We start from the raw sequence: 27,265 nt of genomic DNA on the forward strand, positions 1-27,265 counted from the left end.
ACTGAGCTCGAAGGGTGTGTTCAGGTGCACAGCTAATTAATGGCAAAGTGTGGGATAGATAGAATGATAGTCTCAGGGTCTATCAGTCCCCAATTGTCCTGCTATACATTTCCCCCCTCCCAGATCTGTCTCCCCATTCATCCATCCTAAACCATTTATTTCATGCAATGTGTCTTCTGCATCGACAGAGGAACCATAATTCTTTGACTTTACCTCACCTGTATTTATATTGAAAATATAGCTGAGGTGGGTTTTATTTTTGTTTGTGTCTGTCTGCTTATGAACAGAACATGGCTCTTAAACATTCCTTAAAACATTTTTCCTTTTATTGACAAGTATAACAGTCAGGGTCCCATCAGGAAATAGCACACTTAAATTAGGAGAATTTGAGGAGGATGTGGGCATGGTGTAGGGGAACTGCAAGGTTTAGAATCGTGTTCAGTGCCTGAGGGTAGCAACGTGGAGCTGTTACCATTCCAAACCCCAAGTGGATGAGTGGAAGGCGAGGTTTACAGGACCTGGCAGGAGATAGAGCCTTTATTTAGAGTTGATGGCACCTTCAGAGAACTTCAGAGCAGGGACATAGCCTTCTGGAGGCCATCTTACAGGAAGGCATCAGGGGAACTGAATCCACTGGGAAGCCAGAGCACATAGGAAGTCCCTTGCGCGCTGGCCAGCTTCTGGGGGCACAGAGTAGAGTGGGGAAGGGTGGAGACAACAAGGGATATCCAAGTAAATTAAGGCTTTAGAATTTGTGTTGCATAAAATGTAATAGTTTATTTGGGTCAACTGTATAGATTTTATGGTTTGATGAGTTTTAGCAAGTTCAGGCTTTAGTTATGTTTTAAAACTGGCTCTATAGTTGTTAATTTTAGGTACCAGTGTATAGGGGTGGTCTTAACTTTTTTTTTTTTTTGCTTCTAGATTAGTTGTGTGTAATGCATACAAACTCAGCTGTAACATCTTCCATTATATACAGTTGAAATTATTGTCATGGGCAAGGTGAAGTGAAAGTGGATGAAGAATGGGATATTTTCCTCAGGGGAGCCTATAAAAAGAAGGGTCTCTTTTGTAAAAGACCCTCTTAATTTTGATATTTACCTTGGTTTCAATTACTTTTTTTTGATTTTTAGAGAGTTTCTGTTTATGATCCTAATAATAACTTGTTGAGGTTGGGTCTTATTTTCTGGAGTGCCTTGAAAGAATTGAGTACTGAACTGGTTTCTCTAGCTACCTGCATTCTTTGCGTGACTTAGCAGTGAGTTTTTGTAAACACTATCTCAATCAATCCTTAGGAGTAGGGATCTCTTGTCACTGCTGGTAGAAGATATACACACAGAGAGAAATTCATATTGGTCTTAATACTTTGCATACTAGAAATGTTAATTTAAAAATTTGTGCACTTATCATTAGTTTTCTAAATCAGGTCACTTTTTTTTTTTTTTTTTTTTTTTTGAGACAGAGACTCGCTCTGTTACCTGGGCTAGAGTGAGTGCCGTGGCGTCAGCCTAGCTCACAGCAACCTCAAACTCCTGGGCTTAAGTGATCCTACTGCCTCAGCCTCCCGAGTAGCTGGGACTACAGGCGTGTGCCACCATGCCTGGCTAATTTTTTCTATATATATTTTTAGTTGTCCAGATAATTTCTTTCTGTTTTTAGTAGAGACAGGGTCTCGCTCTTGCTCAGGCTGGTCTTAAACTCCTGACCTCAAGCGATCCACCTGCCTCGGCCTCCCAGAGCACTTTTTTTTTTTTTTTTTTTAAATCAAGTCTTTCATTAGAATATAACATTCATTCACCAAGCAGCTACTACTGAGCTCAAACCCTCCTGGTTACTACTTCCACCCTCCTCCAAAATAACCACTATCCTGATTTCTAACACTGTAGATTAGTTCTACCTGTTTTGAGCTTTATATAAATAGAACTGTATCATATGTATTCTTTTGTGTTAACTTTTTTTTCTTAAGGTTGTATGTGAGAGTCATCCATATTTTTTCCTGTAGAAGTTCATTGCTGTGTGTTATTACATTGTCTAATTATACTACAGATTATACTGCTGTTTATGGCCAGCTGTGTTGTTTCTGGATTTTGTTTTTCCTTCCTTCCTAATTACAAATAGTGTTGCCATGAACATTCTTGTGCATCTTTTAGTGCACTTTACATGTATTTTTTGCTGGGTAAATCTCTAGGAATGGAATGGATAAGTACTGTGGTATTCATGTTTTAACTTTAGTAGATCCTGCAAACAGTTCTAAAGAGGTTGTACCACTTTATATTATATTTCAACCAGCTATGTATGAGAGTTCTTGTTGCTCCATATCCTTGCCAACACTTGGTATTTTTGGTCTTTGAAGTTCAACTATTCTGGTTGGTGTATAGTTTGAGCTCATTGTGATTTTAATTTGCATCTTCCCATAACTAAGATTAAGCACTTTCTGTTGGCTCTGTAGATATAAGTGGTGTGTATGGGGGTGTGTGTCTAGTTTTTTTGTTTGTTTTTTATTTGGGTCCTTTTTAAAAAAATAATTATTAGGGGTTTGTTTTATTTATTCTAGATTCTAGCCCTTTGCTAGTTACGTGTGTTGCAGATACCTTTTTTTATTTTTGCCTTGCTTTTTTTTCTACTCTCTTATGATATCTTTTGATGGCAGACATTCGTAGTATTAATGTGTTCTAATGTGTCTTTTTCTTATGATTGTTCTTTTTTGTGTCCTATTTAAGAAATCTTCACCTATGTTAAGGTCATGAAGATATTCTCCTATGTTAATGTCTAGGTATGATGTGAGGTAGAGGTCAAGATTCTTTTTTCCCCCATCCATGTGGATTCCCAGCATTGCTTTTTTTAAGTGTCAAATCATACAACATAAAAGATTTCAAAATGTTTTATCTAATTAAGTCTCTTCTGCAAATATTAATAATTTTAAGTCACTTAAAATGTTCTCTTTTAATAGAAGTAGTGGTGGTTTTATTTCTGTAACAGTACTCTAAATTGTAAACAAACTGGTTTTTCTGCTTTTGCATGGACTTCTCTTCATCTACTGTAGAGAAATCGAAACAAAACACTTTAAGAATTTTTTATAGTGTCTTTGCTCTGAGAAGTCATATCTTTATGTTGAATACAAGAAAATCCTCTACATGTATGTATGTATGCATAAACACACCCAATATGCCCATTGAGCATATTTATGCATACATAAAAGAACAGAAAATTGGTAGATAAAATGTGTAAGTCTATCAGGAAAACTAGTAATTTTTATTATTTGACTCCTTTTTACTTCTTCCTTTTAGATTGATTTCCTATAGTGATTCCAAAAAGGATTTATTAGAAGGAAAGGAAACCTTATGTGTTATTTCTTTCTAGTATTTATTATTTATACTTTTTATTTTCTCCTCCAGGAAACCTTCTGTGTTACTTCCTTCTAGCATTTATTATTTATACTTTTTATTTTCTCCTCCTTTCTCTATTTTTCTTCACAGGCATAAAGCATTAAAATGGTTATAGCAGTGGAACGGATGAACAAGCATTATACTTTCAGGGCAGCTTATTATTTGGTTAGTTGATACTTACTTTGCTGTTTTATTGGTCCTAAGATTTAGAGAAAACCCTTTTCTTCTGAAAGATAGATGGTACTGTACTTTCAAGGCAAACATTATATAGGAAAATAAAAAAGGTAAGGATTTTGTGGTGTACTGCGTGTACACTGCTTTCCATAGCTGGACTATCAAAGTAAGTGTTGTTTGTCATGTTGAAATTAGATCTTTGAGGATTAGCTTAACATCTGTTCTGAAATCCATAATTTTCTATTTATCTAAACAGAACTTTGTCCTCAGATCTTAGTATGAGATTATATTCTTCAGCTCTAGAGCTCTTAAATACAGTTTTGTTTTCCCTAAAAATTTGTTTGGGATTATATGAGCTCAAGTTTTGTCTATAGGAGATAAGATAAAGAGAGTCACAACTATCTGAGGAAACTCCAAGAAATAAGAACCTTGAGGTGAAGGCTCAATTCATCAGGATTTAGTTTAAATCAGTATGTTATTTACATAAAAGTAGTCAGCTTTTAGTTTAGTATCTTTTTTATGAATAAAGTTGCCCTTACTATCTTTCACAATGAAATCTTCTGGTTTAGTGTAAGATAAATATATTAATTGCAGTTTTTCCAAGTTAATCTTTAAGGATTCTGGCAGTATGCGACTGTAAGATAATTTTCTTCTTTGTTGTATGAAAAGGAAACTCACACATTTTCTTTGTTACATAGTTATTGGCAAAATATAAGAGATAGTGATAGTGAAGGAGAGTTCTTAATTGTAATCAGTCTTGGTTTGTTCAGCAAGTTTTATTTTCCATTAATTGTATTTATTCTAAAACTCAAGGATGTAAAATTAAGGGACTACTCAATTGTATGTAGTGAGCATTTGCTCTAGCACTTATGATTTCTGGGGAAGAAGTATAAATAAGAATACCGTTGTGATACTCACATAGCTCATAAACTAACATAGGACTAAGACATTTTTACAGACAGTGTTGCTTAATGTTTTGAGAAACGAGTTGGTAGGTGATTGTGTCCTTGTGTAAACATCATGGAGTGTACTTACACAAACCTAGATAGTGTATCCTCTACCCTGTAGGCTCCATAGTGTAGCCATTGCTTGTAGGCTACAAACCTGTATAGTATATTGCTGTCCTGAATACTGTAGGCAGTTGTAACACAATGAGAAGTATTTGTTTATATAAACATAGAAAATGTTCAGTAAAAATAGGGTATTATAATTTTATGGGACCACTTTTGTATATGTGGTCCATTGTTGACTGAAACATAACTGTATATGTGAATTATTCTGAGGTGAGCATTTAGAAATAGATGATTCAGTGGCATGTCCCAGAATTCTACTTCTGCTGTGTGGGAGGAGGGGGCGGGTGAGTCAAATGTGGTGAAGACAGCGTGCAGTTGTGTAAGATGACACACTAGGATGGCTCCAGCCTGCATTCACTTTCAGAGGTAAGCTACATTTTGTGCTCACAATGGGATTGGAGAGATTTCCTCCAGCTTAACCTGTAAGCTGAATGGCTCAAGCCAAACCGAAGATGCAGATAAGTGGTGACTGATAAACAAGAGCTGAATGAATGAGCAGCATTCATTCTCCTAAACTTGGGGTGGAAAAAAACTAGTCACATGATTAAAAACTTAATAATGCTGCCCTAAAGGAGTTTTGTCACAGTTAACAGTGGTAAATATGGAAAATGAAAGTATTTTTTTTTTTTTTTTTGGATTTAGCATCAGAAATGGATGGGTTTTATCGTAGAGTCTTAGAAAGTTTTATGCTTATCTTTGATCACTGTAATATATAATTTTGTATGCATAACTAGTATAATAGTTTTTCTTTGCTCCTAAAAATATAAAAGTTTTAAATTGCATGTTTTATATATTTGAGGGAAAAGTTATGTAATAGGCTTGATTGGATGAAAATATACACTTCTTTCTAAATAGTTTATTAGCTGAACTATCTTATTCAGCTTTTATACCTTTATATCTTAGGTAATTGAGGCAGTTTCTTTTATATCTAGTTTATCGTTAGAAAATATACATACATTGAATTTTTCTCATCTTTAGAAGTAGTTTATTTTTTAATCTTCACGTTAAGTAGACTTTTATTGAACACCTACTGTGTATTTGTCATTGGTCTAGGTCCTCTGAGAACACAAAGGTGAATGGGCATGATTCTTGCTCCTGAAGCTAACAGAAGATAGGAAGTTTAATTAATCTTTGAACATTATATGAATCATACTTTTTAATACCATCTTAGTCTGTCTTGCATTGCTGTAAAGAAACCTGAGGCTGAATAACTTATAAAGAAAAGAGATTTTTTGGCTCATGATTCTGCAGGCTGTTTCCCAATCATCTTTGAGGGCTGCTATAACAAATTGCAACAAACTGGGTGACTTAAAACAACAGAAATTTATTTTCCTAGAAGATCTCCCTCTGAAGGTTCTAGGGGAGGATCCTTCCCTGTCTTTCTTAGCTTCTGGTTGTTGTCGGCAGTTCCCTTAGTGTTCCTTGCAGCTGCATCACTCTAACCTCGACCTCCATTGTCACCTATCCTTTTTCCCCTCTGTGTGTTTATGTCCAAATTTCTCTCTTCCAAGGACACCAGTCATTGTATTAGGGCCCATCCTAGTCCAATATGACCTCATCTTAACTGGATTACATCTACAGAGACCCTATTTCCTTATAAAGCCACGTTCACAGATACTCAGGATTAGGACTTGAGCATACCATAGTTCAACCCACGACAGGGGGTGTGGATGGCTGACACAGTGACTGAGAGTGGAAGCAAGGGAACTATTAATAATTGGGAGGTTGTTGCTCTGTGGGCGAGAGATGATGGCTGTTAGATTCAGGATATATTTGGGGGATAGAGCTGAGATGATTTGCTGAAGATTATGAGGGAGAGGGGAAGATTGCCAGTGACTTTTCTATTTATATGTATAAAGAGCTGCTAATCCAAGGAAGTGAGAATGATAGATTTATAGTGATAACCTTGAATACATTTAAGTGATTAAAAATTTTATTGGCATTTCTGAGCATGTCTTACAACTAATTGAATGTTACACTATTTTATTTTATTTTTTACATATTCTTTACCCTGGATATTGGTTAAATGAATGTGTATCCTAAATAATTATGTTCTGTTCCGTGTTTTACAACTAATATGCAGGTCTTTTGTACATTTTAGTGTTGACATTTTAGTTCACCTTCCAGTGGTTTATTTAATTAGTGGATCTAATTCTATTTGGTGTTACTAGTAACAAAAATATATAAAATTGTTGAATATGTAAGACTATGATAGTCTGCAGAGTTGATCTTCATGGGTTTTAAGTCCTTTCCAGGTGTTAAGAGCTTCTCTTGAAGATAGTTAAGTAAACAATAAGGTTTAACTTAGAACTGAAGTGTTAACTCTGGCACAGTTTAATATACTAATTATTGGACTTTAGCCAACCAATTGCCTTACACTCAGCAAAACTCACTGTATGTTTCGTGTGTCTTTAGTAGTTTTAGTGTCCAGATACAGTGCCTAGGGGCATAATACTTTTGTCTTCTAGGGCATTTGCTTTTAACATTTAAAAGTCAAGATGCCATATTGTGCCTAGCAATTCATTTGGAGCTATGATGACAAGAATTGCTTGATCTTATGTGATACTGGGTGATTAAGTAAATTTTATTGTAAACTTAATAGAGTATTCCTCCCTTATCTTCAGGGGGATACATTCTAAGGCCCTCAGTGGATGTCTGGAAACCATGGATAATACCGAACTCTGTATATATTAATACTAAATTTTTCCTATACTTACTCAATTATGATAAAGTTTAATTTATAAATTAGACATAGTAAGAGATTAACAATAATTACTAAGAATAAAATAGAACAATTATAACAGTATACTCTAATAAGTTGTGTGAATGTGGTTCATTTTCTTCTCCTGTTATGATTACAAGTATGTAAATTTTAAACATTGACAAAAATTCAAAATGTTAACAATACAATAAAGAAAGTGGGATTATGTTTTTTTAAAATTTCCTTTTAAACTTTTGATGGGGCTGTATTTATGATAATAATTGGAAAAATTTAAGCAGGAACTCTAGATTTTGTGTGTGGTTCTAAGAAGTTTTAAAATAAAACTTCTGAAATTTCCTATAGGTACATCATAGGAATGGGCCAATTATGGAAAGTTTTGTAGTTTTTTAAAAAAGATTCCTAGTAAGTTGAGAAATAGTCATTTATTTGGACTGTGTAAGTTTTAGACATTTCTGAGGTGAAGTCTGAGATAGCTTCTTAAGGTCAGTTTTGGAACTTTTGAATCTAGACTCAACATCTTTATTGTAATCAGCTTTGTAGGGAAAAGAGTAGTTACTGAATATTACCTAATGCAGTAAAGAGGAGTGGAAGATAAAGGTTTTAAGGAATTGCTTTGCTCTTGAAATTTTTGTATTTGTTTATAAAAGTCAAATTTAAACAATATTAGTATGTATTATAAGGTGGAAAGTAAACTCTATAACCCAACATTCCAGAGAGAAGCACTGTGGAAAAGAATTTTGAATCTTATTGCAACTTATGTGATTGTGTAGATGTTGTTCTTTGTGATCTTCTGGAGTCATCTTGGCTGATGTCTGACCTTCGCAGGAAAGGAAGTTGAAATGTAGTCAGTTTTTTCACTGTCTTTGGAGAGAGCAATGGTGGTGTGGATTATCCAAAAATCATTCATGCCTGGCTTTAGAATTTTTGTTTTTGTATTTACTTAGAAGTGTGTGTTTGCTTGGATGGAACGCTACAACACTTCTAATAAAAGCATGTCACCGTGAAGACTTGACTCAGCTGGAGCTGTGGAGCTGTCTAGCTTCATCATCCTGATTTCCACACCCACAGCAGTGTGCATCACCTCTGACACAGTCACAGTTTCTACCTAAAGGAGGTAGCTGAATATGTTGTTCATTCTGTTCGAACAGTTAAGAGTAAATAGGGGTATACTGGACCTTGGGCAGTCTTAGATTTAAGATTTAGTCATCCCCGAGGCCTCTAAAACCTCATGATAGGTAAGTTGTAGGCAACTTAAGAAGGTTGAATGTGGCGGAAGCTTAACAAACCCATGGACCTGAACAAAGTCTACCACTCATTTAAATGACAATGACAGCAATAAAAAGTTAGTGAAAGTATTTCAGTGATTGTTCCAGCCAATGAAAATGTTGCTCATCAAATAAGAAAGAAAGCTTAAAAGAATGCTGAAAAGACTCTGAAGGTATTGTATGAAGTTATACAAAGGAAATGTGAGACCACCATTTCAGGGAAGTAACAGATAGTGAAGATATTCAACTGACAAGTGAAGGTTGATTTGAAAAATTTCAAATGTGTTTTCTTTGCCAGATATGAAGTTAAATAGTAGGAGGCTGCCCCTAATTCCTGGAACTGAGCTGAAGCTGCTTGTTAAAGGGGGGAAGGTTTATGGTCTGTATGTACACAGAATTATAATGAAGCACACAGTTGAGCAAGATGCCTTCTCACCTTCTCTAAACACACAGCCCAAGGAAGAGACAGGAGCATCGGGTATTGAGGACAACTAAAGAGTAATTTTGATCTGTCAATGGAATCTTGAGATGGAGGGAACTTTAAAGATGTCTGAGAACTGAATCTAGCTCCTTGTGAAGACAGGAGATGGGGAAGGAAGGGAGGGAAGAGGGGAGTGGGAAAGGCAGTCACTTCTGCCCTGCATTGGCCTCTCATTTTCTCCCCAGCCTGGTTCACTTGCTGCTTTGGTCCAAGTTGATCAACCAAATGCCGATGACCCACCAGTTCAGAAAGTATACTGGTACTACAGTGTTAGACCCATTGGGTCTCAAATTGTGGTCTCCAGATCTTCAGCATCAGCACAATCTAGACCCCCACCCAGAACTGTTGAATGAGAAACTTCTGGTTGTGGGGCCCTGCAATCTGTGTTTTAGGAAGCCTTCCAGGTGGTTTTGGTACATGCTAAAGTTTGAGGCCTTCTATTCTAACTTATCTTCATTCAGCATTTCCTTTCAGCATTTTATTATCTTCTGCTATACATTACATGAATGTACAGTCAGTAATCATCTTTATAACTTTGATTTTGCATATTTTAATAGCTCAAGGCTAATGTTACTATGGATTATGTGAGAGTTTGGTGTTTTTTTCCGCTTTTTAATTACTTTAGCCCTGTGTTTACAGAATCTTTAAGTGTATAAAGGGGCAGTTCACATTTTTCAGGTGCTATTTAATCAGTATTATAAATGAAATTATAAGCTCTAGGAACATTAAAGAATTTAAAGATTAAAGAAAGGCTCAGGGCATGGCATTTGCCCAGGATAAGGGTCTACAGTAATTTGGGAGATATAAACAAACCTAATCAAATTGAATACTTGTCAGTAACCAGTAAGATTTACTGGGCAGTTGACTTTATATATTTTGATCTGATGCATACATTAATTCTCCCAAATCTATTTAGCAGCTGGTTGTCATTTCCATTAGCTAAAAAGCAGCTATTCTTAAATCTGTTTCAAATCTCCTGCCAGCACTCCTTGCTGAGCTTCTTTAGCCTTTCAGCTTCCAGACAAAATTCCCAGATGCAGTTCAGTGCTCAGGTCTCTAGACCTCTTATGGAGTCATTTCAGTCCTTCTGCTGGCTCTTGAAATGACTGTAGGCAAGTAGTTTAATTCATTGTTTCTGTCACTGGTGGTAGTCAAGAAGGATTTAAGGATTTATATGCAATAAGAAACATGCTTTAGAGTTTTATCAGTCTAAGCTCTAAAGGTAAAGAGGGTGAGGTGAGACTTGAGTGTTCTCACTCATTCCTGACAATTTTCAGCTCCAGGGACATGGTAAGTTCTTCCAGTAACTTTAGTGATCAAACTTTTCCTAGTTTTTGGTGCTGTATTATCATGAGCACTTTCACTCTATAACTTTTGGAAGTTGTTGTGATTGCTTAAATATGCCTTTCTTATTCTTGTTTTCGACCATTTTCGCTTATAGTAGACCCTCATTAGTTTATACAAAGTCCTTTAAGGGAAGTATAGGTTATTAAAGTTTTAGTAAATAGAACTAAATAAACACAGTACGTAGAACTAAGTGAAACCAACATAGTAAAGTTGCATGAGTTATTGCCCCAAAGCTTACTGTGTTCAAACACCAAACATTTCTCTCTTAAGACCTCAGAAGTGGCTTAGCTGGGTAGTTCTGGCTCAGGGTCTATCCTGAAGTTTGCAGTCAGGGTCCTAGGGGCTGGAGTTTTCTAGGCTTGACAGTGGCTGGAGTATCAGTTTCCAGTGTGGCTTGCTGTCATGGCTGTTGGTAAGAGGACTTAGTTCCTTGCTGGCTTTTGGCACGAAGTTTTGGTTCCTCACCCGTGTTGCCCTTTTCATAGGGTTGTGTGAGTATCCTCATGACATGGCAGCTGGCTTCCCCAGCGGGAGTGATCCTAGAGAGAGAACAAGGAGGAAGCTATATGCCTTTTATGACCTAGTTTCAGAAGTCAGAAGCTGCAGCTGTGGCTTCTATCACATTGTCTTTGTTGGAAGCATGTCACTGAGTGTGGTCCATATACAAAGGGAATAGAAATTAGGCTCTACCTTTTGAAGGGAAGGATTTCAAAGAATTTTTGGACAATATGTTCACAAATATTTTAGACTTCTGTTTTTAAACTTTAAATATGTGCTATATTTTCATGATATTTGAATGCATACATATAAATTTGAATGCATACATATATTTATAATGCTGGAATTACATCATACCTGTAGTCTAAAACAGACATTTTCGTGTTAATACTCTATTATAACCATCTTTTCAGGTCAGTAATTGTCTATCTGCAGTATCACTTCAAGTGACGCCTTAGGTTTCTATTTATGGATGTATCCTACTTTTTTTTTTTTTTTGAGACTGAGTCTCGCTGTGTTGCCTGGGCTAGAGTGAGTGCCGTGGCGTCAGCGTAGCTCACAGCAACCTCAAACTCCTGGGCTTAAGCAATCCTACTGTCTCAGCCTCCCCAGTAGCTGGGACTACAGGCATGTGCCACCATGCCCGGCAAATTTTTTCTATATATATATTTTAGTTGGCCAGATAATTTCTTTCTATTTTTAGTAGAGACGGGGTCTCGCTCAGGCCTCAGCCTCCCAGAGTGCTAGGATTACAGGCGTGAGCCACCGCGCCCGGCTTGGATGTATCCTACTTTAATCGGTTCCCTTCTGTGAGATGTTTAGGAGAATTTTTAATGTTTTATCGCTGTAAATAACATTACATGGATTACACTGCTGATGTGCATGTACATTATGACAACCTTTCTGAATGGCAATTTGGAAATAAGTATCAAAAGCCTTAATTTTTATAACCCTTTTTCAACTTGTAAAAATGTAATCTAAGAAAAAAATTTAACAAGTTCACAAAAATTTTAATTGGTGAAATCAGCAATGTGACCAGTTAGTGTCTCATTGAATTAATGGAACTTTACAGATGCTAAAAATCTTCCTATATAAAAACATATTTTTGAGGATAATTTCTTTCTCTGTAGAATGGTATATTTTTATTCTAAAAAAGAAAGAGAAAAAAGAGAGAAACCTAGACTCTTCTTTTAGGAGATGGAGGTGTTTTTAAAGCATCAAGGTGATTTCTCTATTTCTGACTGGTATTTATATAGGCTTTATGAAAACAGATTGCTGGGCTGCACCCCCAGAGATGCTGATTCAGCAGTTTTGGGGGAGAGCCTGAGAATTGCACTTCCAATAAGAGTCCAAGTGATTCTGATACCACTCCTGGGACTACACTTTGAAAACCACTGTGGCTGAAGCAATTCAAAGTCTACTTTAGAATTCTCAGTCAGGATTTTTCTACCAAAATAGCTCTATCCAGTATTAGGTATGTCTGTTCAGGTCAGAGTCCTAATATTTGTGGTGGTGTAGAGAGATTAATGAACTATTCATTATTGTTCTATTTACATTCGTTTTTGAAAGGTAGGTAGTATAATGACACCCAATTTAACCATAAGCGAATTGGTCAGTAGACCCCACTACTTAGATTAATACCTGCAAATAGGAAAATCAAGAAAGGCCCCTGAGTGCAGAAAGAGCTACCACAAGTTTTTACTTTGAATAAGGCTAGAAGGGTAACTTTAGGCCTATCATTGTAGGGTTGAATATGAAGTAAAGCAGCAAATTAGAAGTTGTTTGTATACTCATCACTGTCGGTAATGGGAAAGAAGAGCAGAAGAACTATGTTAATACTGATGTTTAGAACCATTTTTTGGACGAGGACAGATAGCTGTTCCAGTCTGCTGGTCCCACAGGCTTCTCTGAATTCCTGATTACAGTAGTATATTTATAATCAGCATTTTGAAGAAAATCTTTAATTTTGTTAACTATACTCTTAGAAATTAGAAAAATAAATAGCAGGTATTAAAGTTAAATTAAAAATATAACACTTTGTTCCAGCCAAGATGCAGTAATAGGAACTGCATTTATTCTTTCACCCGCAACAACTAAAAATGGGAGGAAATATATGAAACAACAGCTTTCAGACACTGGGCATCTGTCAGCACAGGGCACAAAAGCCCACAGCAAATCCAGTCCTTAAGAGAGGGGAACAAATTAGATAAGCCCTGTACATGCACCAATATGCTGATGGAAGAGGGTTCTAGGCCTCAGTACAGGAGAAAGAACCCAGATAGAACCTGGTACTCACCGTGAGTTCAGGAGACAGAGCTGGGAGTCTGTTGAGTCTAGGCTGCTTGAGTTTATAGGCCAGCGTGCTGGAGAAGAAAGAGCTGCTGTCAGAGATAGAGTTCTGGACACGTGCAAGGGGTTACCACTGAGCCTAAACCGAGTCCTGATCCATGCATGTGTGTGAGGAAACTGTGCAGGGCTAGGGAAACACCAAAAAGGAGTAGAGGGAACAAACCTTGAAGTCATACAGGACCAGGGATACTTCATGTTCCTAGGAGCCAGAGGAGAAAACCTTATAATTTACAGGGCATCCGGTAGAGTACTCAGCAGGGTGTTGCTAGCTGTTGTTATCAGCTCTAGACTTAAGACTGCTCTGGTCCTGTATAACAAATCTTAGAACCAAGCCTTATAAGAACCAAACTGTTTCCAAACAACTTAACTGTGTCCTAGAACAAAGCTCTGCAATATTTCTAGAAATACAAATATATGCAGCACTCAACAAGGTAAAATTCATAATGACTGTCCTCCAAATGTGCAAAATATGGGGAGAAAACTCAATGAAACTAAACAGACACAGAAATGATGCAAATGATAGAATTAGTCGATTTAAAAAAGTCAAACATTTCTGTCATGGCAAGCATTTTGCAGAAACCATTCATGGTACTCAAAAAGTACTTCAGTTCACAAAAAAATTGACTTTTTGGCTTTTACTCTGAAAATAAATGTTTCATCCTTTCATGACATAAAATAACAACCAAAAAAAGCCAGTATGTTGCTTTAGTTTTCTTAGTTTTACTTATAACGGACTCATTTTTTAAAACAGTAGTTAAATGAACCAATATGATGATGTACTTTCTCAAATAATGTTTTATTTTTTGGTTAAGGTATTAGCTTTGGCATTCTCATTTAAAATTGTAAATACATTAAAAAACAGACATTTTCAATGATAGGGATTGTAATAGACTTGTCACTATGATACTCCATGAGCATTTTTTGTTGGAAAAAATAAATATCTGTATACATATTATCTATCTAGATAATTTGTTAGGTAGGTTGGGCCTCCTAAGATAGGTAGAATATGTCAAGGAAGAGATAAGAAAAGTCAAAGATTCTTTGTTCCTTCTCCACTCCCACTGCTTCACTTGACTAGCCAGAAAGAGAGAGAGGGGTGGGGGGAGGTCAAAGAGACAGAAATAAGCCAGCGAGAAAGGAAATATGATAAGAGTAAATTCAGCTATAGGAGAAATTAATTTTAAACCATTACTTTCCCGTTTTTGGAATGTGATTTGTGCAAATGGGAATAGGCCCTTACCATTGAGTGATTTCACCATCTTTTTATTCTATTGGGGATGGTTAAATGAATCTACTGCCATTATCTGCCAAATTTGATGTCTGTGCATGTTTATATGTTTTTGTCTTCTAGAGGTCCATAGCTTTCATCATATTTTTCAGGTGTCTTTACATGACACAAAATCATTAAAGTAGCTGACTTAGGGAAGGACAAAAATTGAAATCCTGAATTCATGAATGTGAGGAATATTAATACATTTGTTAGGAAATAAGCTGACTTTGGGGAATGAGTTGATTATTTTGTTTTTAGATTTATGGCCACAAAACATACACGAGATGGTGGTTGCCAAAATGCGGGTCTCAGGCCTCAGCTACCAAGGTTCCAAGTCTGTAGGGTTGTTGTCGTGGACAGAGTCCAAATGATTCTGATAAATGTGGTTCTTAGACATTTTGAGAAATTCTGCTTCAAGCAATTTGGTGCAGAGAACATATTCTTGATATCCCCAGTATCTAACATAGTGGCTTGTAGTAGACATTTCATATTCTTTCTGCCCTTTTTTAAACAACAGTTTTACTGCGTGAAATAAGTAAGAACTGTCAATTTGGTGTGGGAGAGGAGTCTTGAGTAAGTAATTAGGACCCAGAGGTCCTAGCGTGATTAGCATCATGCTATAATTTTCTACAAGTGTCTGTTTTGTAAATAGACTAATATAGTTCACCTTATCCACTATGTGTCCAGTGAGTAAGTAAAAGAGAAAGTATATGAGTATGTTTTTAAATCATTCTGTTGTGGTCGTGTTTCTGTCTCAGCTTGAAATGTTTGCTTTTGCTGTGTGTTTTTCGTCCTGGATCATGTAAAAATGCCTTAAACCTGCAGGGAGTGAGCGTAACATTTCTAAAGCAAAAGTTAGGACAACTGACCCAGCTTTAAACTGGGAGACATTGGTTACTCTGGTGTTGTCAGTGTTTATTAGAGCATAGGGCAATTGGAATTCCTCTGAATTGAAAGTATTGAGAATTGGCAGGGAAAACAAAAATAATTTCTTATGTCATAGAATAAGAAAATTGATACAAAGGAGGGTGCTCCTGGGTGATTGCCCAGGTATATATTACCTCATTTATCTCCATATTCCCCAGAGCCCAGTTGGTACACAGCCTTGAGGGTGTGTCTGATCTGGAACACCCAGGGAGCGGGTAGAAAATAAAAGTATTGAAATTCACTCAGAGCAAGACCAGAGGGATTTGATTTAGACTGGGATGTTTAGGGCTTTCCAAGGACAGACTGATCTTACCATTGGGCTCCAGGACTATTCAGAACTCTTGGGAATTTTTCTGACTAGGGCATAAAAAGCCAGTCTCTGTTGATGTGTCCATACTCTTAAAGATTCCTTCCGGTCTTAGTCCAGTCTGTCTGGTGGTTTGCTCTAGAATGTATATGGAATTGGAGAATGGAAGGGCTGTTCCTTATTTACCCAGTTGTCTTTTCTCTAGTTATTCATAGATCTGCATAAATATGATGGGTTAACAAGTGTCCTTGAACCCACTCTCTTATGTGGATGAATAAAACATCTCTTTTTTTGCATCTATCAGTACGTGTGTGTGTGTGTGTGTGTGTGTGTGTGTATGTAGATCAGATCAGATACCTTGTTAGAGAATGTTAATTTATTATAGTCAAGGAAATTGGATTTTTGAAACGCAGTTGCCTGTTGTCCATTGTTTTTAGTTGATTACTTACCTTTCCTTTTTCTTGAGTCTTGTCTCCTTCAGGAAGAGTCTGTCATTTAGAAAGGAGCTCTTAGACTGGAAACTTAGACATCTTCCTCTCTAGGTATAAATGCACTTGTGTAGAATGGGACATGTAAATGACTCTTGTCTGATCTGTCATTGGTAGCTCTTGGCAAGTCATGTCTGTTTTGAATAGTCTCCTGGGCTTCCTACTCATTTGTGGGAAAATTAACATCTGGTAAACAAACAACTCAGTACTTTCCACTGAGAGTTTTAACACTTGTTTGCTGGCCACCTGGCTGAAATAGCTGAATCACTGTTATACTTTATTCTGGCTTAGCACCAGCAAAATGATGTAGTGTGAAGAATTTAATTTGTAAAACATTTTGATATATTAGGAAAAAGGAAGTAAAATTCAAACCTGCTGATTTTGTTATTTCTTATGATCTCTACCCAAAGTGTGTATTGGGAGAGTTCAGACACTCTGGATCTTCTTGAGATCTCTTTTTGGTGCTGTTGCTCTTCCTGGTCCCTCTCTAATAGGTACTAAACATCTATCAAAACTACTTGGTATTTATGTTGATTTTTAATATTAATAAGAATATAATTTTTCTTGAACCTATTTCTTCTGCTAGCTCTTGGCAGCTAGTCAAATTTCTAAATAAATATATCACTTCTGTATCTGTACTGTAGTACATATATCTCCCATTAATTTATTCTGAGCATGGGCTTCAGTATTCTTTGTTATGATATATTCAGTATCTAGAACTGGGGAGATACTTTTCTGGTTGTTTATACAACCCCATCACATGTCATGTTAATCGCTATAGTTCTCCCATTAAATTAATAGGACTTGCCTGAATGTAATTCTACCAAATTCATTTCCATTTGGGAAATGAAGGCTCTTTAGATCTTTGTCAGATCTGTCTACGTGTCTGTCTCCGTGCTTCTCTCCTTGAATCACAAGCGTCACAGTACCCATCCTTCATGGATTGCTGTTAGATTTATCTTTGAGGATTTATCCTATGGTTATGGATATTAAAATAGGATATATACTATTCCTATTATTTCTAATAGGAAGTAATGGTATTTTCCTATTAGAAAAATCTTTAATTTTTTATGTCTCCTTTATAGTAAATATGCATTGATTGAATATTGAATATCTGTAGAAGGAAAAGATCAGCAGTTAATTTATTATACCAATTAGTTTTTTTGTTTTGTTTTTTTGTTTTTTTTTGGAGACAGAGCCTTGCTCTGTCACTCAGGGTCGAGTGCAGTGGGATCATCATAGCTCACTGCAACCTCAAACTCCTGGGCTCAAGTGATCCTGTCTCAGCCTCCTGAGTAGCTGGGACTATAGGCGAGTTTCTATTTTTAGTAAGACGGGGTATCACTCTTGTTTTTTTTTGGAGACAGAGCCTTGCTCTGTCACTCAGGGTCGAGTGCAGTGGGATCATCATAGCTCACTGCAACCTCCAACTCCTGGGCTCAAGTGATCCTGCCTCAGCCTCCTGAGTAGCTGGGACTATAGGTGAGTTTCTATTTTTAGTAAGACGGGGTATCACTCTTGCTCAGGCTGGTCTTTGAACTCCTGAGCTCAAGCAATCCTCCTGCCTTGGCTTCCCAGAGTGCTAGGATTAAGGCATGAACCACCGTGCCTCGCCACCAATTAATTTTAAATGCAAGATATTGGGTGTTATTTTCCTACCTCAGTCTAATATTTTCTTCTTAGTATACTTAAATTAACTCTGCTATCCATAAAAATCTTGAAGGCATCTCTTTCCAAATTTAAAATTAAATCGTGAAAGATAAGAAAATATAATGGGTTAAAACAGAGGAGTTAAAATGGTCTTTTCTTAGGGTTTTAAGGAAAAGGTCCTTCTTCATCCAGTATTAACAAGTACACGTGGGATAATTCCATTACCACAGCTGTCAGATCTCTTAATTATAAATTAGATTGTTTGTCTATAATTATTCTCTTGTTGACTTAATGTGTTTGGTACGTAGATGAGTAGGGGAAAAAGCTCATTTTTGGAGAATAACATCTTTGTTTGTGTTTATTTTAGGGAAACCTCACAGTACCGGTAGCTCTGAACGGATTCAGCTCTCAGGAATGTATAATGTCCGTAAGGGCAAAATGCAGTTGCCAGTGAACCGATGGACAAGACGCCAAGTCATCCTTTGTGGGACCTGCCTGATAGTATCATCTGTGAAAGACAGTTTGACCGGAAAGATGCATGTTCTTCCACTAATTGGTGGAAAAGTAAGTTTAAAACAATCAAAATACTGACAGGTTTCCCAGCATCAGTAAGGACCTTTCTTTGAGCCATTTCTGCTATAAGAGGTAGATGATTTTTGACTCATCTGAGGTTTTATTCAGTTCCTCTTGTGCTCCCCCAGTGGGCATTGTTGGTTGGTGGAGTTGTGGAAAATAACCATGACATTGGCTCACGTGAGGCCTGGGTGATGGTTGCTTCATTAATATATGAACTTTACCTACTGGACTGAAAATAGATCAAATAGAATTTCATTGTTATATTTTAGAGTGTAGATGATAAATTCATTATTTATGAGTAGATATCTTTTGATATCTTGAACATATATTTTGTAATAGAGTATACTGATCCTTAAGTTGGTGACCTCAGGAACATTCACACATGTTTACCAAGGGTTGGATTCTCTAGTGCTTAAGTCTTTGGTCACACTTTCCATACCTTTATGTGTTTAGTGATGAGTGGGGTTAGCATTTTTAGTTTATTACTATGACTAGTCATAAAGTGTGAATCTTAAATGTTTTTCATTTTGGAGAAAACGTGATACAACTGGCCTATTTCTGATACTACTGACTGCTTTTCTTTGCACATGTTAACTATTTTATTCCTATCATTTATAAAATAGAAAGAACCAGATTGCTTGGGGAAATGTTATATTCTTTTCTTTGTCAGATTTATTTATAAACTCCTAAGCATTGGTAGGGGTAGTATCACCATAATTACGTGTCAGTATTTCTTGATTTTTAAGTGATGTTAATAATTGGGAAGGAAGATTTGGATGAGAAAATGGGTTGTTGGAAATTGAGGGCATGTTAAACAAATATTTTCTTTACCATTTTTTTCCCCTTTGAATAAGCACAGGAAAGGAGGCAGGAGAGGGAGAATCTAAAGAGAGGAAAAATAGGAAACCAACTTTTGTTAAAGTAAACTTTTTTTAATTACAAATATCTGATCTGTTCCAGGGGTTATAAATGAAGAAGGTGAGACTGATGTGTGTAGTATTAAATAGTTTTGTTGTTCACCTGCTGTGTAGCATGTACATTCTTCACAGTTTTTTCCTTGCAAATAAATATTCCAGGTCAGTTTTTTTCCTCTCTACTATTTTTATATTCTAGTTCTAAGAAGGCTTGATCATTTTCAAGAATAGATTTTGGTCAGGCTGCAAGGTACAAATTTAAATCTATTTTAGTCATCCATTTTGAAACCATTGCTCCTTAACTTTTGTATGAACATTGAAGAGTTAGTGACTGATACTTAGTACTTAAGATTTTGTCCTTTGGATGGATTACTGAAAAATTAGTCATCAGTATTATCACCATAGGTCATCATAGAAGTCCATATTTAATGTTTCGTGGTTTGTTAAGTCGATAGTCTATCTCTTTCTTTTCTGTGATGCTGGGTGTTTGCATAGGTAAATGTCATATAACTATTCAATGTCCTCAGTGAGTAAGGTTCTGTGCTTGGCACTGCAGAAATACTAAGATGGGTAAGTCCTCATCCCTGCCCTTGAATAGCTTATAATTTTTTGTAAGGACATGAAGGATGTACACAACAATATTTGCCATAAGAGAGGTGCAGAAAAGTACCATGGGAGGTTAGTGGAAGGAGAGTTTATATTTTGTGTGGGGTAAGGGGAAATTTTGTAGTAAAGGAAGTAGCAATTATGATAGAACTTGAAGGATGAAAAATCTTTTGACATATGAAGGAGATGGTCAGAAAGATTATTATGCTCAGAGAGGCAGAGGCAGGAAAGCATGGGGAATGTTCAGATAAGGTCAGCGGATTCAGTTATAATTAGCATTTTCATTCAGAACAGGAGACTTGTCCTGTTTCCCAGGCCTATTATTGGATGGACTTCTACCATTGAGTGAATTGAAAGTTAATAGCTTCCTCTTTTCACAAGCAAACCTTGTAAAACCTGTTCTTCACTATGCCTTTAAAAGTAATTGAGTACATTGAAAAATTGAGTCTTTAAAACCTGTCGACCAAGTTAGGGAAAAATAATTCACCTTTTGCAATCTGAGCTTTCATTAATGTTTATCTATTACTTTTTTTCATCCTGTTCTGTTGTTAAGCGAAAAACTGAGAGTAAATGGAAGGGATTGTATTTTTTATTTTTAATTTATATGTGGAAGAACTAGAAATAAGATGTGAGATAAACTGGTCAAAGCCTAGCTATAATTGCTGTGGTATCTAATTGGTACACCAGTTTAGCATGGTCATTAGTTTACATTTTCAAATAATAAATATTTTGCTGTTAAATAAAGCTCTCTTAATATTTTACTTTATTGAAAAAATATTTAATATATTTTTATTCATCGTATAGTTTTTATGTCATGTTTAATTTGTCCTTTAGGATTTGACATAGATTTTTAGATAACAAACTTTAATAAATACTTAATGTCTGTTAAATTATGAAGCATAATAAATTGAATAATTGTTAACCTACTCCCCAATTTAGGAACTATAGCAGTATCAATCCCAATGTTTCTTCTACTTGTGTTCTCTTTATATTTGTCCCATTGCCTCCCCTGATCCCAGAGGCATCCACTGTCCTAGAATGTGTATTTGTTTTCTTTTTTTTACATAAATTTTATCATGTAACTATATTTTGCTTGATCTGTATAAAAATGTTATTGTACTGCATATTCTGTAATTCAGTTTTTTCACTCAATGTAATATTTTATAATAAGATTCCATGTTGCTTATATGGGCTTTATTTCTCTATAATGTTTCACTCTGTAAAATTCCGTAATGTCCTAAGTAATTTTCCTGCTGATGGACATTTGGGTTACTTCCAGTTTTTTGTTGTTATAAACAGTGCTGCTGACATAGTCTTATGTTGATAGGCCTCCTGTAAGTACTTTTTCTAGGGCAGTAGTTTGCAACTAGAGTTACTGTGTCCAAGGGATAGTTGGTAATATGTAGGAGTCTTTTGATGGTCAAATGATTGAACAGTCAACCTATCAGTTAATATAGGCTTAAATTATGCCATGGAACCCCTCAACCCCCATCTCAGTGACTTATAACAGGTATTCCTCACTCATATTATATGTCCACTGTGGGTCAGTAGGGTTGGGGGGCAGGAATTTTTATTTTCACGCAGTTGTGCAGGGACCCAGCCCGATGGAGACTCTGCTCTTTTGTACTTATATTTGGGACATGTAGCCTTCCTTTGTTGCTTTGACAGGAGAATAGGTAACTGGAGGATAATTTACTGGCTAGTCTATGTTTAGATGCAGAGGTGACACATGCCACTTCTGCCCACTGCTCATTAGCCAGAGCCAGTCACATGACTGTGTCTTAATTGCAAAGGGTCTAAGAAATGTAGACAAGTAGATAAAGTGCTTGGTGAATACCACTGTCTTTGCTGCACTGGGACACTCTTGGCATTTAAGGACAGGGGCATAGAGAGTAAAATATACAAAGTATTAGATGGTCCTACGCAATGCACAATGAAGAACTATTCAGAATTCCTGTAATGACCTCTTTGATAAATACTGCTCTGGGATACATACTTAGGAGTGCAGTTACTGGGCTCTGGAGCATATATTCATTTACTTTTACAAGACTATATCAAGTTGTTTTACAAAGTTGTTGTACCATTTTACATCCACATCGGTGTTCAAGTGTTCTTATTTCTCTACATGGCCACTGACACTTTATTGAAGTATAATTGATAACGATAAACCACATTTTGATAACAGTTTAATAACTGCATACCCCTATAAATCTAATTTGCTAGCTGTACACCCTCCCTAAACCATTGCCACAATCAAGATAGAGAGTATATGCCTCACTCCCCAGAGTGTCCCTGTGCTCTTTTGTGTTCCTTCTCTCCCATCCCGTCCCACTCACTCCTCACCATCCCTAGGAAACCTTCAGCCTGATCTCTGTGAATATAGATTAGTTTAAATGACATTTTAAAAAAATTATGTTTTTTGTTTGGTATATAGAAATACAGTTGATTTTTGAGTTTTGATCTGATATCCAACCACCTTGCTAAATTTTCTGTTTTATTCTAGCATGGTGCCTACAGATTATTTTGAGTTTACTGTGTAGCTAATCATATCATACTCATAGTGACAATTTTCTTTCTTCCTTTTCTTTACCTTATTATAATGGCCAGGACAATTACAGTGTTCAAAAGAAAAAGTAGATATTTGAGTCTTATCAATGTGATCTAAAAGAGAGTGATATCATTTACACTGAAGTTTGTTTTAGACATTTATTAAACACCCTTGGTTAGCTTAAGTGAATTATTCATGTTTTGAGTTGCTAAAAGTTTTGATCCTAAATGGTGAATGAGTGGTGAATGTTACTAACTGCTTTTTCTGCAATTGGAGGGATGATCATATATGGTTTACTTCTTTAATCTGTTAATGTGGTTAATGATTTTATAGGTCTAATAATGTTAAACCATTTTTCCTTACCTGAGGTAAATTCACCTTGTTCTTGATACATTTTTTCTGTATCACTGGATTCTGAGGAAACGTTTTGTTCAAGATAAGTCTCCATGACTGAGGTTGCCTGTAATTTTCCTTTCTGTTACTATTCTGGTATGGTTCTAGTTATACTGGTCTCATAGAATGGGTTGGGGTATTTTCCTTCATTTTTGTTTGCTGAATGAGTTTGCATGAGTTTCTTACAACTTTGGTAAAACTTACCTGTGAAACTGTATGAGCCTGATTTTTTTTTGAGAAATTAAAAAAATATATTCTTAAATGGTTATAGGGCTTATTTAGCCCTTCTGTTTTATCTTGATTTAGTAGTGTTGGAAAAATATATTTTTTCTAAGAATTTGCCACAAAATTATTTATAATATTTTCTTTTTAATTTCTGGTGAATCTGTAGCTGTGTTCCCCTTTTCATTGTTAATATTATTTGTAAACATCTTCTCTCTTTTTTTTCATAGAACTTGCCAGAAGATTTCATTTCACCAATTTCTGTTAAATGTTTGGTTTTCATTTCACCAATTTCTGCTTTTTATCATTGCCTTCATTCTACTTTGGGTTTATTCAGGTTTGGGTTTTGATCCCCCCGCCCCCAGATTCTTAAGATACATGTTGATCAAATTAATTTTCTACCTTCTTTTCCAATATGAGTATTTAAGAGTATAAATTTCTCCTTATCTATCTCCTTTTATTGCATTACACAAATTTTGATGTATAGTATTTTTTATAATTGTTTAGTTCTAAGAATTTTAAAATTTTGGTTATGATTTTTCCTTTCTCTTGTGAGTTGTTTAGAAGTGTATAATTTAAAAGTATGTCATTTATAAGTGTGTTATTTTCTAAACACACATGGATTTTAAATTGATTTTTTTATTTTTGATTATTGACTTATAAATTAATTCCATTTTGGTCCAAGAACACAGTCTGTGTGATACTGACCTTTTTGAAATTTTTTAATACTTTCTTTGTGACTTGGCTTATGGTCATTTTTGTAAGTGAAACATAGGAGTTTGTGTAATATCATGTTACTTTATTGTTTAAATTTTTCTCCCCTTGTGAAGAATTTACTGGGAGTGGAAATTTGATTTGACTCTAATACTGCATTATTAGGACTTGAAAGTTCTGGTAGTAATGTTTTATTTCAGGTTAATTTCAGTTTCACAATTAATTTTTAAAAACTTATTTAACCTGGTTGAAGACCTCTTTTTTAAAAAGGCTGTGATTCAGAGTAATACAAAAGTCCCCTAACTAAAAATTCTAAGTAAAATCTTAAGTAAAAATCCTAAGAGGAAGTAAGAACCCCAACACCCTATTGTGAGGTTAGAGAAAGAGAAAGGGAGTCTGGAACAGTTTTAAACAGGAAGAAGAGAATTTCAGTCTTGTGGGGAAATCTAATAAAGATAAAATTCCCCTTTTTTGGTTTCCTTGTAATTCAGATTGGTTGGTCAGACACAGGAACTTAGTTGTTTTAAGTGATAAGAGGAACATATGTAGGGAAAGATGCAAATCTGTGCAGGCTGACTGATCCAAGGCATAGTTAGTGAAATACATCAATGCTTCTGCTGTCTTACTTGTTTTTGCTTCTCTCTGTTTATTTTTATAGGTAGAAGAAGTGAAAAAACACCAGCATTGTTTAGCATTTAGCTCCTCTGGACCCCAAAGCCAGACTTACTACATTTGCTTTGATACTTTCACAGAGTACTTAAGGTGGCTGCGACAAGTCTCCAAGGTAAGCAAGCACTTACCCAGGAATCTGTTCAGCTTCGAGCTGGCTCAAAAGTTGCTTTCTGCTTTACCCAGGTCCAGAATATAGTTATACACACAATCCACCCCCCCCCATACTGCCAGGGGTTAGCAACTTTTAGTTTTTTAAAAGCTAATTTTGTCTGAAAAGTAGCTTTGTAAAAATTGTTTTCAATTTGCCAGGTTTTGTTTATACTTATTCATTCAGTAGAATGGCATTACTGTCTTAATGTTGTAGATAAAAAACATGAGGTTGAGAATATTTAAGGGACTGGCCCAAGGTAGGACAACTACAAACCACAAAATACCCAGAGAATTGTTACAAATTTCCCTTCTTCCTTTGACTGTTTTTTCATATAAACAGTCTAATCTTGTGCCATATCTCTTTCACCTTTATTTTACCTTTTGAATGATTACTTTTTTTTGTTTTATTTTGACCATTTTATTCCCCTGATTAAGTAAGATCACCATGTCTCATGAAATAATATGTAGTACCTTTGTATATGTGTGGAATGGAAAACAATAACTTGATAAATAAATAAATGCTGATATTTTTGCATCTCATTTATAGAATTATGTGTAAAATGATGGGGTAGATTGTAGTACTTAGTGTGTTGGTTTTGGGTGTGTTTTTGAAATGATGAAACCTCTAGGGTGTGGGAACATTACAACGGAATTTGTTTTCGTATTTTTTAATTTATAATCCAACTTGTTGTTCAAGTTCAGTGTGATTCATATTGCTGTGTGTTGCAATTATTTGTCAAGTGAATGAGTAAGGGAATAGCTTTGTAAAACAGTTAACAGAAAATTAGAGAATAATGTGTAGAAAGTTGTTTTGAAATACTGGCCACATTTGAATTATCAGGTAAAAACCCATTCTCTGATAACGTGCTACTACTTAAGAGCACTAGTTTCTTTTCTTTCTAGAGAGAAAGCAACAGCGTTTCAGTTGATAGGACTTAGAAGATTTTAACCTGACAGGTAAATGGAAGTCCTATAATGTATAGTGCAGCACCCTTTTGGGAGAAAATGCGAAAGATGGCACTTTTCCTTCCAACTTGCATGTAGAATTAATGTGATATTAGAGGGGATAATTACATCTGTCTAGCTGTTTTAAAATTACTCCTGTGATTGCAAATGTGAGGAGACAAGTATTAAATAATATTGGGCCTTTATATTTAAGTGGCTGTGCATTCTTTTAAATTGTACTTTTATATGTATTTATATTTAAGTGGTTGTAAGGGTTCAAAGCAATCAGCCAATTGCCTTCACGCTGCTTTATTCAAAATAAAATGCCAAACTGTGATCAAAGTGCAGCAAATTTCTCTCTATATAGAGATGTTGATTTTTTAAATAAACTTTTTATTTAATTATTAACTTTTCTTTATTTTGGCATACGTTTATATTTACAGACAAGTTGCAAAGATAGTACAGAGAGTTCCTATAGACCCCTCATGCAGTTTCCCAAACATATCACCACATTTGTCAAATCTAAGAAACCAATATTGGTACATTACTCTGCCTCCAGACTTTATTTGGATTTCACTAGTTTTTTTATAGTCTTTTTTCTGTTCCAGGATGTAATCCAAGGTACCACATTGCATTTGTTGTCATGTCTCCTTTTCCTTCTCTGGTCTGTGACAGGTTTTCAGTTTTTCTGTGTTTTTCATGACCTCGACAGTTTTGAGGAATACCAGTGGGGTATTTTATAGAATGTCCCATATGGAGATGTTTTGATCTTTTAGACCAAATGCAGTGTGATGCATTTTAGACCAAATGTCAGCTGCTTTACGTTCTTCTTGAAACAAGTCAAAGGTATAAATTTTCAAACACGGCTAAAGATGTAAATAGGAGTAAACATAAATTATCAAGTTTACCATGGCATATTGTTTTGATTGAAACAGTAATAACGAAAAGATTAATAAGCATTGAGTTTAACGGTGTTTGAAGCACTGGAAATACAGCAAAGAACAATTCCAATCCCCCTGTCTTGGTAGGGCTTACAATGGGGAGACAGATGATAAGTAAGCAGACAAGAAAGAAGGTAGCAGGTATCAGAGTAGTGTAACACAAGGTGATGTGTGACAGAGAATGATGGGGGAGGGACAGCTGTTTTTGAGGAGTAAACTGGAACTTCAATGAAAGTAGTATAATTATTTGACAGTCTGGTGGGAGGAGCTTTCCAGGCAGAGGGTAAAGAAAATGAAGGCCCCGAGACAGCAACAAGGGAGTGGTCTAGCATGTGAAGTTAGAATAGGCAGGGGCTTATAGAATAGGGTAAAGAGTTTGGATTTTGTTATTAATATGATGGGAAGCCATTAAAGAGTTTGCTTGGAGAAAGTTACATAATCTGTTCATGGCTGTTGTGTAACGAATAGATTATAAAAGACAAGTAGGGAGGCCTGACCCTCAGGAGGCTCTTGTGGTTAGTCTGGGCAGGAGGTGAAGGTGGCTTTGCAGGGAAAGCTGTGTTTGGGGATGTGTTTTGGAGATTGAATGACAGGATTACTGATAAATCATATGCATGGGGCATGAGAAAAAGGCAGAAATAAAGAAT

At 35.8% G+C, this 27,265-nt stretch overlaps 1 protein-coding gene across 1 annotated transcript in view; it reads left to right on the forward strand.

The window, feature by feature from the left end:
- Positions 1–27,265, forward strand: part of PHLPP1 (PH domain and leucine rich repeat protein phosphatase 1) — a 181,431-nt gene that overhangs the window by 67,183 nt on the left and 86,983 nt on the right. Inside the window, exons 2-3 of the mRNA XM_045527369.1 lie at positions 18,305–18,501; positions 24,569–24,694. Of these exons, the coding sequence (XP_045383325.1) occupies positions 18,305–18,501; positions 24,569–24,694 (323 nt within the window). The remainder of the gene's footprint in view (positions 1–18,304; positions 18,502–24,568; positions 24,695–27,265) is intronic.

This window comes from Lemur catta, chromosome 16, assembly GCF_020740605.2.
Source record: "Lemur catta isolate mLemCat1 chromosome 16, mLemCat1.pri, whole genome shotgun sequence".
NCBI lineage: Eukaryota > Metazoa > Chordata > Mammalia > Primates > Lemuridae > Lemur > Lemur catta.